This window comes from Lagopus leucura, unplaced genomic scaffold (assembly GCF_019238085.1).
Source record: "Lagopus leucura isolate 7727_CA_CO unplaced genomic scaffold, USGS_WTPT01 Super-Scaffold_100060, whole genome shotgun sequence".
NCBI lineage: Eukaryota > Metazoa > Chordata > Aves > Galliformes > Phasianidae > Lagopus > Lagopus leucura.
The window spans coordinates 972,977-987,468 of NW_024962306.1; the positions used below are offsets into that span (position 1 = coordinate 972,977).

At 51.4% G+C, this 14,492-nt stretch overlaps 2 protein-coding genes across 4 annotated transcripts in view; both read left to right on the plus strand.

Annotated features, from left to right (window-relative positions):
• CPNE1 (copine 1) overlaps positions 1–4,293 on the plus strand; it is a 41,656-nt gene extending 37,363 nt beyond the window's left edge. For both annotated transcript variants that reach the window (XM_042886679.1, XM_042886680.1), the window contains exons 14-16: positions 54–187; positions 1,909–2,145; positions 2,865–4,293. In XM_042886679.1, the coding sequence (XP_042742613.1) occupies positions 54–187; positions 1,909–2,145; positions 2,865–2,981 (488 nt within the window). In that variant the 3' untranslated portion in view covers positions 2,982–4,293. The remainder of the gene's footprint in view (positions 1–53; positions 188–1,908; positions 2,146–2,864) is intronic.
• A 1,737-nt stretch (positions 4,294–6,030) lies between these two features.
• LOC122188392 (fer-1-like protein 4) overlaps positions 6,031–14,492 on the plus strand; it is a 34,298-nt gene continuing 25,836 nt past the window's right edge. For both annotated transcript variants that reach the window (XM_042886663.1, XM_042886665.1), the window contains exons 1-13: positions 6,031–6,109; positions 6,193–6,248; positions 7,599–7,687; positions 8,960–9,059; positions 10,091–10,182; positions 10,756–10,797; positions 10,899–11,066; positions 11,324–11,384; positions 12,466–12,597; positions 12,749–12,811; positions 13,416–13,500; positions 13,749–13,908; positions 14,061–14,244. In XM_042886663.1, the coding sequence (XP_042742597.1) occupies positions 6,031–6,109; positions 6,193–6,248; positions 7,599–7,687; positions 8,960–9,059; positions 10,091–10,182; positions 10,756–10,797; positions 10,899–11,066; positions 11,324–11,384; positions 12,466–12,597; positions 12,749–12,811; positions 13,416–13,500; positions 13,749–13,908; positions 14,061–14,244 (1,311 nt within the window). The remainder of the gene's footprint in view (positions 6,110–6,192; positions 6,249–7,598; positions 7,688–8,959; positions 9,060–10,090; positions 10,183–10,755; positions 10,798–10,898; positions 11,067–11,323; positions 11,385–12,465; positions 12,598–12,748; positions 12,812–13,415; positions 13,501–13,748; positions 13,909–14,060; positions 14,245–14,492) is intronic.

Sequence of the window (14,492 nt, forward strand, 5' to 3'; positions counted from 1 at the left end):
TTTAAATAGTTACAGGAGAAACTGTGAGGCAGCTTGCCTTCCTTGTGTTACAGGGATCCAAGGAATAGTCGATGCCTATCGCCACGTCCTGCCTCAGATCCGACTCTATGGGCCAACCAACTTCTCTCCTATTATAAACCACGTGGCAGGGTTTGCTGCACACTCAGCACAACAGAGGACTGCTGCTGTGAGTCCACGTCCTTTCCTTTGGATCTGCATCTGGGTGATGTTCCTGTTTTTCTGTTCATGGTGGGACAGAGTGGAATGGTGAAGCGATTTCTTCCTCCTTCCTCGAGGTCTCAAGTTTGGTCCTCTCTTTCCAACCTCCAGAGAGACTCCTCCTGCTCTCTTGGTTGATAAGTTGATAGGAGCCCTTACCAACACAGTATACAGGGGTGCTGTGCTGGCTTTCAGACCAACTGGACTTTGTCAGCAGCTGTGCTACCCTAACCTCTCTTGCCAAGCTCTGTCACCTGTAGAGAATGCATGCAGAATAAAGGGGCCCTGTATGTTTTATTCCAAGCAATTTTGCACTCAAGAATGTTCACAAAGAACTGAAAAATGTCAGAGGTTGGCTGTTTGTCCCACCACGTTTGCACAGAGAATCAGGATATGCAGAGGGCCATGCTAACAAGCGGTTGGAGAGCTGGCAGATGAGCGTGCTGTTGCAGAATGGCCATGCTTGCTTCTGCAGCTGCACTGCATGTCTTGGTTGTGTGCTTGCATGGCTGTAGCTGCTGTTAAAATTCAACTCCATCTCTAAAACTTAATTTGTTGTGCATAATGGCTTATTTCCTGATACGTTTAGCCGATTCCATCGTGACTACCCAACTGGGAGGAATTCTGATGTATGCTCTGATGCTCACCTTCTGGGTTAGCTGTATCAGGATTTTGATTTTGACTTAAGTAGGAGATCATGGGGTTCTTGTTCTATGGAAACACTCTTCTGACATTTCTGAGGGCATTGGTGGTTTTGGTTTGTTTTTTTAGCTGTCCAAACCCTTGGGGGAAACCTCTGTATTTTTATTCATATGTTGACTGTATCTGCTGCTTATAGATGAAGAGTTATTCAAGTAAAGGATATGTCAGCAGTGAGTGCAATCACAAACTTGTATTAACTGGCTTCTGGAATTGGAAGTTTAATTTGCATTCTAAGTCTCCGATATATTTGTTTTCATCTTAAGTCTGTAGATAGTTGCTATAAAACTGCTTGCAGTTTTCAGTTGGGTGCTGAATCCTGGCCTCTGGGAAGGAAAGGGATTTTTTATGCTTCATCTTGCCAGTGTTTTGGCTTAGGGTGTTTTTTTTCTTCTAGAAAAGCTCCTGTGTTCTTTCCCTCCTGTGTCCCCTCAGGAGTATCTCTGTGTTGTGACATTTGCTGCTGCCATATGTTCAGATTTCTAATAGTTACCACTGATAATTAAAAACACAAAGTCACAGAACGGATTGGGTTGTAAGGAGCCTCAGAGCCCACCCAGCCCCAGTCCCTGCCATGGGCTGGTTGCCACTCACCAGGTCACTGCCCAGGGTCCCATCCAAAGACTTCCTGGAGTTAGAAATGTTTAATAATAAGTTTGATCCTTTTTTGAGAGGCTGGTGAATGAAGCAGCATCCAGCAGTGCGTGCTGTGTGCACTTTGCTGACTCTGTTCATTTGATAGTATTTTCTGCTTCTTGGTGTAATTGTGCTTTATAGATTGAATTTAAGCCCCTATCTTTTATTGAACAGAGGAAATCCGCAGTGCACGGGGAGAGGTGGGATGCATATAGAAGAAGGAACTTCAATTTTGTTTGTTATTCACTGCACAATCTGCTTGCTTTTTTAGAGTCAGAAATTGCTCCTTTTGCCTCCAATTATGTGGGCTTTGATGCTGAGCTCCCTAACTGAGTACTTTCTGGTGTTTTTCAGCAATACTTTGTCTTGCTGATCATCACAGACGGAGAGATCACTGACCTGGACCAAACCAGGCAAGCAATCGTTAATGCCTCTAAGCTGCCGATGTCCATCATTATTGTTGGAGTTGGTGAAGCTGATTTCAAGGCAATGGAGTTTCTTGATGGGGACAATGGCGTCCTGAAGTCCCTAACAGGAGAGCCAGCTGCACGGGACATCGTTCAGTTTGTGCCTTTCCAACAGTTTAGAAATGTAAGTCGTGAACTGCAGGGGGTTCTGCTGCCCAGTAGACATGCAGTTATTACAGCAGCAGCAGTTAGCATGTGTCAGTGTAGGTATGGCTGCAGTTCCCAAACAGCTTGTTCCCAGGGAAAGCTGAGGCTGTGTTCAAATCTGCGTGCCTTTCACGGCGCTCTTGCAGCTTTACCTAAAGCGTTTTCATTGTATCATTGATAATATCTCTTGGCTGTTGCAGAGTTTGAGTAAAGAAGAAGCTTTCTCTCCTGGGATGCAAACATTTAGGAAAGGAAATGAGATCGTACTGTCTCAGTCTCTGTTGTTGAGTCCCATGAGTGCTTCCATGAGTGATTTAAGCTGAGATAAATCTTCCCTGCTACTGAAAACAGTCCTGTCATTCCCCAGCTCCTCCCTACTTTTTCTTCTGGCACTTTTGTTCACGCATGCTCTCATTGAAAGCCAAAATAAGAGATTGCCAGTGGCTGGGGCATCTTCCCACCCAGATCCGTGCTGTATGGGAGCAGTGCAGGGTTGGGAACACGTGATTTTTCAGCAGCAGCGCTCACCAAGGCTGACTGGAAGTGCTCCTGAGCCTGCAGTAAGAAGCTCTTGCACTCAGCCTCACATGGCTGGCAGGTGGGGTTTGCAGTCTGAATTCTTGAGGAGAGTATGTCACTGCTGTGGTATTTCTTCTCCCTGCACTACCTTTGATTTATTCTTGCTGTTCCTTGCAGGCTCCCCGGGAAGCTCTTTCCCAGGTGGTTCTGGCTGAAGTGCCGAAGCAGCTGGTGTCATACTATAAACTGCAGGGCTGGCCACCTGTGAAACTGCCAGAAATAAAGAAGATATAGATTGCAGCCTCGCTCCGGCCGTGTGCATCACTGGGGTGAGGAGAGCTGTCTGCTCTCACATTCTTCCCTGGGGCCTCAGGATTGTACCGGTCGCACGAACTCTTCCCCACTTGTACTCTGTATCTTTGGTATTTCCTGTTCCTAACTGGAAGAAATGTAAATATGAAAAAAGAAAACCCAAACCATTGGCAGTTCTTGTCAAAGAAAAAAAACCTTGTTGGTTTTCCACCTTGCAATGGTGACACATCACTTGGCATGACCCACCTGCTGCTTGGGCTCAGTGGGCACCTGCATGGGAATGCTCACACAGCACTGCTTCCAGCATTAGGGCAAACATGTTTATTGTAAAGGTACTTGCCATGTATTTGTTCCTTGGTAGCTCTGTTCTTCTGTCTGCATCTGCCTTGCAAGTGGGGACAAGTGCTGGTTGGTACCTTATGGTAACTGTTGAGTCAGGGCCTGAACCACTGAGCACCTGAGGAAGGGATCTGATGAGCCCTGGGAGCACAGATGAAGGCAATTCAGCTGTGGGACCAGCAGGGGTGGAGCCTGGCTGCACCTCTTAGACCTCATTTGAGGGCTGACTGCCCCTGGGTTCCCCAGCAGGGAGATCCCTCCCTCGTGGAGTTTTCCCCTGTGAGCCTAGATGTTCAGAGACAGGCGAGCACTTTCCTTTGTGTTCTGTAACACCTTTCCATCCTGCTGGTCCTTTTGTCACTGCATCTCCTGTATCGCCATTTCACTGTGTTCATCCTTCTGATTGCTACAGTGCCAAAGTCTCTTGGTTGGATGCCTGAGGCAATTCCTGCTGTGCCTTCATAAAGTCTCATGTATTTTTATATGTAGACATTTATTTTTAAGTTTTTGCTACCATACTCAGTAGTCGTTGTATTTTTATTACCACATTTTCCTATTAGCAGAATGCAGTACTGTGATGGCCTTTTGCTCGGAGCCATTGTTGCAATTTAAGAGTGCTGCACTATGTTTATTTGTGGGCGGGGGGTTAATGAGGTATGTGACTTTCAGAAGCCAGTAATTGGAAACGTTGGAATTCAGATGCTTTGAGTGATTTCCCTGGAGTCCCAGTGGTATACAGTGAAGAAGTAACTGTCTGTGGAGCTGTGAGGAGGTAGTTCCTTGTCCTCAGAAGTGTGAAGCGTGTATTACTGCATGGGTTGGGGTTGTAAGTAGACAGATGATAGCAAAGCGTGATGTCTTTGAGACTGCAGGTATTTCATTTCAAAATAAAGGAACTTGCACTACAAGTTGTCATCACTTTGAGTTGCATAAATAAATCATCTGCTTTCATTTACAGACGTGTGACTTCTGTTTCCTTTCCGGGCTTTTTCTTTGTTTCAGCAGCGTGGTTTATGGAAGATTTTTGCTACAGCTTAGGCTGAGCGTGAGCAACAGAGCAGAGCGAGGTGTCTGTCAGCATTAGTTTGTAACCTGTTAATCACTAAGACTGAATGTGTATCCTGCAGCCCTGTCTGCAGTGAGATGAGCTGTTTGTTCACTGCAGTTAGGAAAGAATTTGTCCATTGTACTGGATACACCAGGAAGCTGTGAGAAGAAATTGGAAGATGCCTGGTGACTCAGCCTGTGCAACGGATTGGTTGCAAACCTGTGTGTTAGCAGACAGGGTGTGAGTCCACAAGCTCAGCTGGGCTTATTGTATCCCCAGATGCAGCTTGAGCTTGAAGGGTAGTGGATCTAGGATCACTAATGAACCAAAAAGGACCAGTTAGTTTTGCCTCCAAATGTTTTGTTTTACCATGATTTTACAGGCAGCAGCAGCTTCCCCCCTCTAGAAAAAGCTGGACTCCCACCTTATTCAGTCCATCACCTGGCCTGCAGCGCCCAGTCTTCTTGCACCTAAAAGAAACCAAGTGAGCTCCAAGTTGGGTGGCTGTGTAAACTGAAATGTGTTACAAGCGTGGAAGAAGGAGAGCTCAGAGCTGCGACTTGGCACAAGCTGTGCTGGGGCTGAGAGCATCCTCTACTCGTGCTTTCTGCTGCTTACAAGCTGTATGCAGAGCTCTGATTCTGTTACATGTACAAACAAACCTGGGGCTGGTATGTAGGTGTGCTTTCCTTTCTTTAATGGTGTTCTTTGAAGGAGGTTTACAGCAGTAAACAATCTTTTGTTTTGCTAAAGAAATACCAGCAGCATTGCGTAGAGCTTGGTTTCAATGAATGGTTTCTTTGGCAAGGTAAGCATGTTAGCAGCAAAGTTCTGAGACAGCACAGCGCAGAGTGAGAAACACATTTTGCCTCCCCTTTTTAAATGTATGTCAGTTCCAAAGGAGGAAAGTGGGTTTTCCTTGGTACCCATCAGTCTTTGCTTGCTACAAAGGCAGCTTGGAAGCATGTTTCTCAGCTGAGGCTGAGGTGGCTGCAGATGCTGGACCTGATAGGGGTGACTTTCCCAGCCACCTGGGTGTAGCTGGAATGCAGGCTCACCGCATGCCTGGTGCCTGAGGTGAGGGAGAGCTCAGCACGGCCTCCTGAGTAGGAAAGCTGTTTGTGCCACGCTGTGCCCGCGCTGCTCTTCCTCCTGGTGCAGGCTGTGCTCCTTTACCCAGGCAGCTTGTGCTGAGGCCGTGCTTGGTATTAATTCACTAAAGCCAAGGCACCATCTTCAGACAAATAGAAACTGCAGCTGCTCTGGCGGGGAAGCCGCAGAAGCTCCCTGGGGAGTTGATGGTACCCGACCTGCTTAGACAAGCACCAAATTTGCCGACCAGCAGCGCGTTTTGTGGAACATCTCACCATTCCCGGCCTGTGTTACAGCCCCGCCGCCCCCAGCCGCGGCTCCGCGCTCGCCGTTCCCAGCACTGCCGCGGGCCACGAGTTCTCCGTGACTGGGAGCCGTGCTCAGCCCTACGCTGGGGCGGGCGGCCTGCAGGCCCGCTGCGCGCCTCGAGCCAGCCCTGAGGCGTCGCCGTGGGGCACGGGGGGGAGCGGGCTGCCGAACCGGCCGGGTGAGTCGGGGCTGACTGAGTCACAGCGGGCGGTGCGGCCCAGCCTGCCGTCGGCCCTCAGCTCCATGGCGCTGAGCGTCGGTGTCCGGCGGCTCTCCGACCTGCCGGGCCGCGGCGAGCGGCAGGTGCAGCTCAGCTTCCGAGGTGGGCAGCGAGGGGGGGAGGCTGGATGGGTGTGCTGTGCCCGGGGCAGGGCGGAGCCTCACACCTCCCCTCTGCTTCCCCAGGCTTCACCCAGAAGACAAAGAAGATCCGCTGTGGCCCGGAGGCTGTCTTTGGGGAGGTGAGCGTGTAGCCATTGCACGAGGACTGGGGCAGTGGGCACGGGATGGGGATGCAGCACATCTCGGCTGGTGCCTGGTCAGACAGGTGGGCTGTGGGGACGGGACGCACATCTTGGGAACAACGGGAAGCTTCCCCGCCTTCTATCCATGCCCAGCTCCTGCAGTCCGTGCCTGGAGCCTGTGATGTGTGGCTGCAAGGGCTAGTGGTGATGTCCTGTCTCCTATCTCCTGTCCAGAGTCTTCTGTTCCCTGGGGCTCCTTTGTGTCTGTAATATGCAAGCAATTCATCTAATCCATCTTTTGGAGAGCCTGGCTGCTCGGACAGAAAATGAGCCCTCCCAAAATGCTGAGTCAGTGGGTCAGTGCTTGTCCCTTCAGCAGCCAAGCTGTGGCTCTGTGATGCAGAGCTTGCTCCCTTCCCCATCCTTCCTCCATCCCCAGCTGCAGGGGCCGACCTGGCTTGCAGACCCTCCCTCCTCCTTCAGCACGTGTTGCCATGCTCATGGGTTCGGTCACCTGCAGGCAGCCCTGCAAGTGGAACGACCCTCACAGCTCTGCAGAGTTGGTTTTCTGCTGGTGCCGTATCCTGAGGGGTTCCCCAAGGGTGCAGGGTTTGGCAGGATTGCATTCCATTGCATTCACCTGCTGTGTCTGTGACCCCTCTGGCCTGGATGGACTTTGCCACTCCCTGTCCTCTCCCCCCATGAGCTGGGCTTTGGGAATGGCACGGTGTGGCATCCCTGTCAGCAGCAAATCACTGCATGTGGAGTGAAATCCCTGGGAAGTCCTTAGATGAAGGTTGGTGCACGCTGAGATAAAATGAAGGGCTGGAAAAATGGCGCATCCTGAATGCTGCTGGCAGGAAATGCTTTGCAGATGTGGGAAGGAGAGGTGAGCTGGAGCTGCTGCCCTCCCAGCAGAAGCTCAGACTGAGTGGATTCAGGAGGTGAGGAAAGGAGGTCCTGCAGGAAAAGGTGTCTGTGGTCCATCAGACAGCCTCCCCATCAGGAGAGAGCTGCAAATAGTTGTAACACCTCTTTCCACACTGTCCTGTCCAAGGCTGGCTTTGCCATGTTCTCCAGGTGCCCACAGGGCCTGATATTTCTAATTAAGAGCTGAGCAGAAGCCACACATCTTCTAGAGAGCCTAACTCACAGCTTCCTACAGCCAGGGGGGCCTGCAAGGACCTGGGTGCTCTGGACAGGGTCTGGTGGTGGTGTCTGTGCTACATGGGCTCCATCACAATGCTCAGTACTGGGCAAAAGTCAGCTCAGCTCCATCCAGCACCTGCACAGAGCCACCTGGTGCTGCAGAGACAGAGGGGACCACTGTGCTCTGTTTGCTTGCAGCTCTTCCGCTGGCCTCACTATGGGAAGCTTGGCGTGGGGGAGATGCTGGCTGTCAAAGTGTACAACTGCAGCAAAGTGTTCAGTAACAGGTAGGTCCTCCAGGTGTTGGCATGATGGGCTTCTTATGGGGGCGGGAAATGTTTATTGGCAAGCTGGTGGGAGGAAGACATACAGGATATGAGTTATAGGACAGGGATGAAAGCTGGTGGTTCTGCTGCAGCAGCAGCACTTTGTATGTGGAGTGAAATAAGGGCGGTGGTTGTGCTGTGCCAGCATAGTGTAGAGATGTGCAGAGGGTCTGGAGAAGGCCCCACAGGGGACAAAAGTGAAGCGTGGCCCCAGCAGCCCAGCTGGGAACAGGAGAACTGAGCCCCATGTCCATGACAGTGGGGTTTAACCTTCAAAAATGCAGCAACTTACGTTGAGGTGATCAGGCAGAATAAAATGCTGCTAAGTGGCCCAGGCAGTGCTGTGAGCTCAGCAGTGGGTTAGGAAACCCAAGAGCAGAGGTGACAGATGGAGGAAGTGATGGTGGAGGGAGCAAAGGAGGGTGCTTGCAGGGGAGCTGCCAGCTCTGGTAACTTGTCAGAACTGAAGGAAAATCAACAGGGATGGCTTCATAGGGTGGGTGATGGTGCAAACAGTTTCAAAGCCATCACATCCCTGCCAGAGAGGGTGTGGAGGAAACAGATAAGTACAGCACATGCAGGACACTCAAAGCCAGAGCAAAAAATGTGAGTGAACTTCATGTCAGTGTTTACTGGGTGCTTTCCTTTATGGGAGAGGGATCAGAGGAGTTGTCTCTGGCTGAAATGTCAATAGGAACTGCTGTAGGACAAACTGGTAAACAGCAAGTCACCAGGACATGATGGTACTGAGCAAAGAAGTCCAATGGGAGAAGCCCACACTGACACCTATCCGTGCACCTTTGCTGCTGGTGAGCAGAGCAGAGCAGAGCTGGGTGGCAGAGGTCAGACTGCTTCACCCCACACTCAGCTGCCAGAGGGAGCTGGGGCACAAAACACCAGTGGGCTCTGGCCAGCAGTGACATGAGGTGGGGTGGGAGCTGCAGAACTGCATGCATATTGCTACTGCTTGCAGGGAGCAGGGATTGGCCTTCCAGAGCGAGAAGCCCCTTTGGGCTGGGCGGGTTTTGGCCTGATTTGCTGCCAATATTGCTGTGGCCCTGTGCTTATTTCCTAATGAAGCGTCGCTCTCTGCAGGCTGAGCACACAGCGATGAGTGCTTTTGAGTACATGGACTGCCAGAAACCCCCGTGCTCTCTTTCTCCGGAAACCCAGGGGCAGATGAGAGCACGCATGCTGTGTGTAAAGTTGCTAAAGCCAGTGATTTTGTTACAGGCTCCTTGGCACCCTCGTCCTCAGCCTCCAACACCTGATGACATCTGGGCGCCTGATTCTCCGGGAGGCCCTCGTGGACAGGAACCACAGCATCACTGGTGTAAGTCCTCCCCATGCAGCCCAGGGATGGGCACTGCTCTGTCACTCATCTCAGTGGGTGAAAAGCCCCAGAAACATTCGGAAACGCTTTGTGGGAAACCTCTAGAGCTTCCCAGGTGGAAGTGGGTGCAGCATGCGGCCGGGGCTGGGTGCCAGGCAGTGCTGCTGGCAGCCCTGCGAGGTGCTGCGCCCCTGTTTGTCCTTCCCACGGGTGCTCTGAGTCACCCTGCAGTGCTGTGACCACAAACCCATGGGGAAGCCGAGTGCTGCTGGGTGCTTTCAGCCTCCTGCACTCACTGCAGGACCGTCTGTGCTGGCAGGGGGAGCGGGACGGGGCTGGCCCTTCAGCAGTCCGTGGTGGTTTGCAGGGACTGACCGGGGGCACTGACGCTGCTGTAAGATCAGAGCTGCTCTGTGGCCCCAAACCTTTGCTCAGCTGCCTCTTCCCTTGTGCTAACAGTGGAGATCTTGCTGATGACCCAATCTGATCAAAACACAACAGCTTTCACGTCTTGTCCGTGTTGAGCTGGGCAGAACCAGAACAGCCAGAGCTGCTGTCTCTCAGCTCAGCTGGGAAAATACACGTCCCCAGGGGAAGGAGAAGCCCTCTGGGAACAGGCCTGTCCCTGCTACTCTGAGTCCTGATCTTTCCTGGCATATCTGGGGCTGGAGTAATTTGTGTCCCTTTTTCTTTCCTACTGCTTTAACGGGGTTTCAAACTTTCCGCTCTTTACCCAGCCTTATTCCAAGCTTCTGTTTTCACCCACCTTCTGCTACTGCCTCTCCCAGCAGCAGCATTTCTGCCTCTCAGGGTTGCATTTCTCTTCCCAAAAACATGACTTTGCCAGGGATTACGCTGTGGGCTCAGCTCCTGCATCCCCTTCACCCTGAGAGATGGTTGCTTTGCCTTCTGTCTGCCAGCATCCTGCTTGTTTTTTTTCATTCCACACTTTTCTTTCCCTTTTCCTTGGCACTTGCAGAGGTATTTCGTGGCTGCTGAGCTCTCAGGCAGTTTTGATTTTTTGGTTCCAGATCTATATTGAGTTGGATTTGCGCTACCAACCTCCAGAGGGCTCGGCTGGGACTTGGGTTGAAGAAGACTTTGTCTACCAGATGAAAGACAGGTACTGAAATCCTGGGAGGAGGACATTTCCAGATGACTTGTACAGCTGCCTTAGTCAGGGTCAACCAGAGCCATCTGGGACACCACCTAGCCCATCAACTCTCCAGGCCGATGCATTTCTGCGCTACAGCAGCAATAAGTGACCAGAGCTCTTGGAAAAAAACCACCCTGTCTTCACAAAGAAGACCAAATGTGATTGACTGGAACAACCACTGCACCCCAGGAGTCCTCTTGGACTCAGGCACTTCTGTGGCATTCCTGGCTGACGGGAGCAAGGCTTTGTGGTTGCAAAGCTGCACAGAGTGTGGCTTTGGACCACATTAGCTCCAGGCTGTCTGCACACAAGTGATGCCCGTGGCCAGTGGGCAGGCAGGATGGTAGGCTCCAAAGCATCACTTCTGGAGGGCCAGAGATGAAGCATGTAGGGTGGGGAAAGGAAAAATTCCATTTTGGAGAATGCTCGTGTTATGGCCAAGAGACAAGCAGAATCATGGCTGTGGCGCTGTTATTTAAATGCGTGGGGGAAGTGCTATAACACTGTTTTTTCAGTAAAGCATCTCTTTTTTTCCTACAGTTCAGAGTTAATCATCCGCAATCCTGCATTTGAGGAACTGGAGTAAGTAACTCCATTTGGGATTATCCATTCACCCTCCCAGGTGGAGGAGAGTGCACAAGCCGCTCACCAGGGCGGGTGATGATGTGATGTGGGGATTGTAGGGCAGCCGAGGGGCCAAGAGCAAGTGAGCTGGACAGGAGGGCTGTGACACTGGGCAGGAAGCTGGCAAAGGGCCTGGAGACTGAGGAGGAGGAGGAAGAGGAGGAAGAGGACTTCTATGATGTGTCTGATGTGGAGGTGTCGGGCATTGTCTTCAGCCCTGTGAAGAGGTACCAGTGCTGTGCGTGGGCCCTGGGGTGGGAGGTGCCATCTCCTGGGGTGGATTCTGTGGGGATCCTGCGTCTTGTGGCATTTGGTTTCTACAAAATGTCAGAAACCTTTAGAGGTCCCAAAGGGTACCGTTGGGTGTTGGCTCTTCCTGTGTCAAGAAGCTGTTATTTTCTGGGTTTTCAGTTCCTTTAGTGGAGTCTTACCCAGATCCATGTAGATGAAGGGATCAGCTCATCCAGGTTGTGTTTCTGTGCAGCCGTTCCAGAATTTGCTCCACACGGGACCTGTTTGCCACTCCAACCCCACAGAGCTTCCAGGTACTTAATGCACATTGGGTGTGTGTTCCTGCTGATGCCTCTGTAGCTGCCCCTCCAGAAAGTCCTTTGCTGCCTTCCTATGGGCATGGGATTCTCCAGTTGCCATATACCCTGACAAGACCTCTAGCACAAAGACACCTTGCTTTGTGTAGCTTTCCCAGGCAAGGTGTGAGATTCCCTCATCCATGAGCACTGTCTCCACAATCAGCCAGCCCAAGGCAGGATTTCTTTTGGGCCCCCATAGGTTGAGTGTACAGAAGAAGGATATTGGCATAACAGCCCCACATACAGTGGCCTTAGAGGAGTTTTGGAGATCTCCTGGACAGGGTTTGTGCCTGTCACCCTCACCAGGACCTGTCCCAGTTTCCCAGGGCCACCCGGGACACAGGGCTGAGAGCAAACAGCTGCTGCTGGGGCTCTTGCTCTGGGAAGTTGGACAACAGGCTTACCTGAAATCTCTGCAAAGTTTGGAAATGGAGTTAGGTCCCAGCTTTGGCCCTGCAGATTCTGGGGCTAGGTCTCACAGCCTGGATATGGCTTCAGATACTTCCTTGGTTCTCAGTAAACATGGAGTATGGATTTGAGTCCCCTGCTTTTCAGGGTTAGAACTTTTCCACTCAACAGAAAGCTTTTGTGGGCGTGGAATTTCCAACCTTTCCTTAACACAATCACTCTTCATCCTAGTGACTGTACTGTGAGAGCATTTTTCCCATGTCTTAAGACCTGTAAGCAGTCACAGCAAATGAGACAGCCACGTTCCAGTCCTTTCAGAGTTGTCTGTCTAATTAATGAGGATTCAAAGCATTAACAGAAGATACAAACAGAACCTTCTTGGAAATGCTTTGTGCAGCCCACCCCATGGAGGCCATGGCTTGTCAATTCTTGTCAGAGGTTCAATGTCACTTCGATTTGGTGTTGGCTGAAGCCAATTTCAGCAGCGGTGCTCTTGCCTACCCTGAGCATCCAGACCTGCATTGGGGCGCCCTGTGTGTTTGCATACTGATATCACTGAAACAAGCTCAGGACAGAGCTGGGGACGTGCAGAGTGCTGGTCTGATGCTCTTCTCCCGTGTTTCCTCAGGTTGGGATTAATATCATCGAAGCACAGAAGCTGGTGGGAGTGAACATTAACCCCTTCGTGGTGATCAGAGTTGGAGAGGAGAAGAGGCACACGGCAACGCAGAAGTCAACAAATTGTCCCTTCTACAATGAGGTGCATGCTATGGACAGAGTCTCCATCACCACGGTGTTGGTGCCGGTGGCCGAGCACTCGGGATGCTCTTGGTGCAGCTCCTCTCAGGAGAAGGCACCTGTGGAGTCCTGTTGAGAGCCCAGGGCTCAGTTGTCTTTCTTTCCCCTTTCAGTACTTTCTGTTTGAATTCCACGAGCCAAGGGAAGTTTTATTTCACAGACTCATAGAGATTTTGGTAAGTAAGTCCTCCTCTTGGTCCCTTATCAGCAACTGGCACAGCCTGCTGCTTCTGGTATGGATGGTGGGAGCTATTGGCAAAGCAAGGGCTGTGGGCAAAGGAAGGGCAATTTGTGCCTGTAGGAAAGTGTAAGCAGGAAGAGAGTGGGCTTCAGAAATCCCCTGGTCCAGAGCACTGTGGGGCTTTTCTGAAGGCAGCTAAGCCCAGCCAGTGTCTCTTTCGTAATGTGATTTCTGTGCAAGGCTATGAAAGGCTGCACATTCCTTCTGGGCTCAGCAAGCGCTCAGCATGCCTCAGGTTTTGGAAGAGATGCTGGCCTGGGGTGGACAAAGGGAGGCCCTATGGGAAAGCAGGCCTGCCCCTGTTCCTCTGTAGGTGTTCAGCTTTTCTGAGGCTGCCTTGGTTACAAGTCATGAATTTGGCTGAGGGCTGTGGGTTGAAATGCTGTGTAGGAATGGCTGGGCAGAAATGGGGCAGGCTCAGGGCTAACTCAGATGGGCTTTCAACCTCTGCCTGAGCTGTATGTTGGAATAGGTCTCCTTAGCGATGTCTGGGTGTGTTTCCCAGCTGCAGACATCTCTTGGATTTCTGCTGTCTGCAGGTTTTCCACTCAAAGAAGATACCGTTCCTGGGAACGTGCATAGGAACATTCAAGATGGACATTGCAACTGTGTACAACCAGCCAGGTACCTGCTCCCTGCCCCACGCTTCATTTGAAGCTGAGCTTTTTGCTGGGCTCTGCTGGGTCTGCTGAGGGCCCTGTCTTCAAATTTAGTTCGCATAATGACAAACACTCACTTCTCCTGGCTTTCTGAAGGCTGGTGAGACTTCCCACGTCTTCAGAGGCAGAGCTGGGCAGTGACTGCGCCGACGCTGTTGGGTGTGAAGTGGTAACCCAGGCTTTCCATAAAGAACCCCTTTCCTTCTCTCTCAGACCACAGGTTCTTCCAGAAGTGGGCTGTTATCAGTGACCCCACAGACACCCGGGCAGGTGTGAAAGGCTTTGTGAAATGCAGCATCTCTGTCACCGCACGGGGAGACGCTGTGGGCTCCCTTCCCACCTCCTGCAGCAGCCGAGTTGAGGACATTGAAAAGTGAGTGCAGCAGGGTTTGCGTGGCTGAGAACAGCCACGTGTCTCTTCACACTAAGTACTTTTCCCCATTATTCCCCCTTCTGATGGGGACAGACTTGGCTTCTCGTTTTCTGGACTCCAGGAAAGAGCTTGAATATGAATTTGTCTTTCAGGAACCTACTGCTGCCTAAAAGAGTTCCTGCAGAGAGACCCTGGGCCAGGCTCTGTGTCAAGCTGTATCGTGCTGAGGGCCTGCCCAGCATGAGTGCAGGCATTATGGGTGGTTTCTCCAAGATCATAGGAGAGAAAAACGTGTTTATTGACCCCTACGTGCAGGTCTCATTCTGTGGGCAGCAGGTGAGTCTGCTGGGGCTGGGCTACTCCTCCTTTTCTGTGTCAGCACTTGCTGTGGGACATGGCAATCCCATGGAGGCAGACTGGAAGAGCCCAGGCCTAAACACAGGGAGTGAGTAGAATAAATCCCAGTGGAAGTCTTCCACAGGTGAGCTGGATTCATCCTAGCACCTTTGGGAGAGTTTATTTAGCTAATAGTAGCTAAAATAATAGCGGAGCAGGGGGGTGAGCCATCCCCAGGGAGGCTCAGA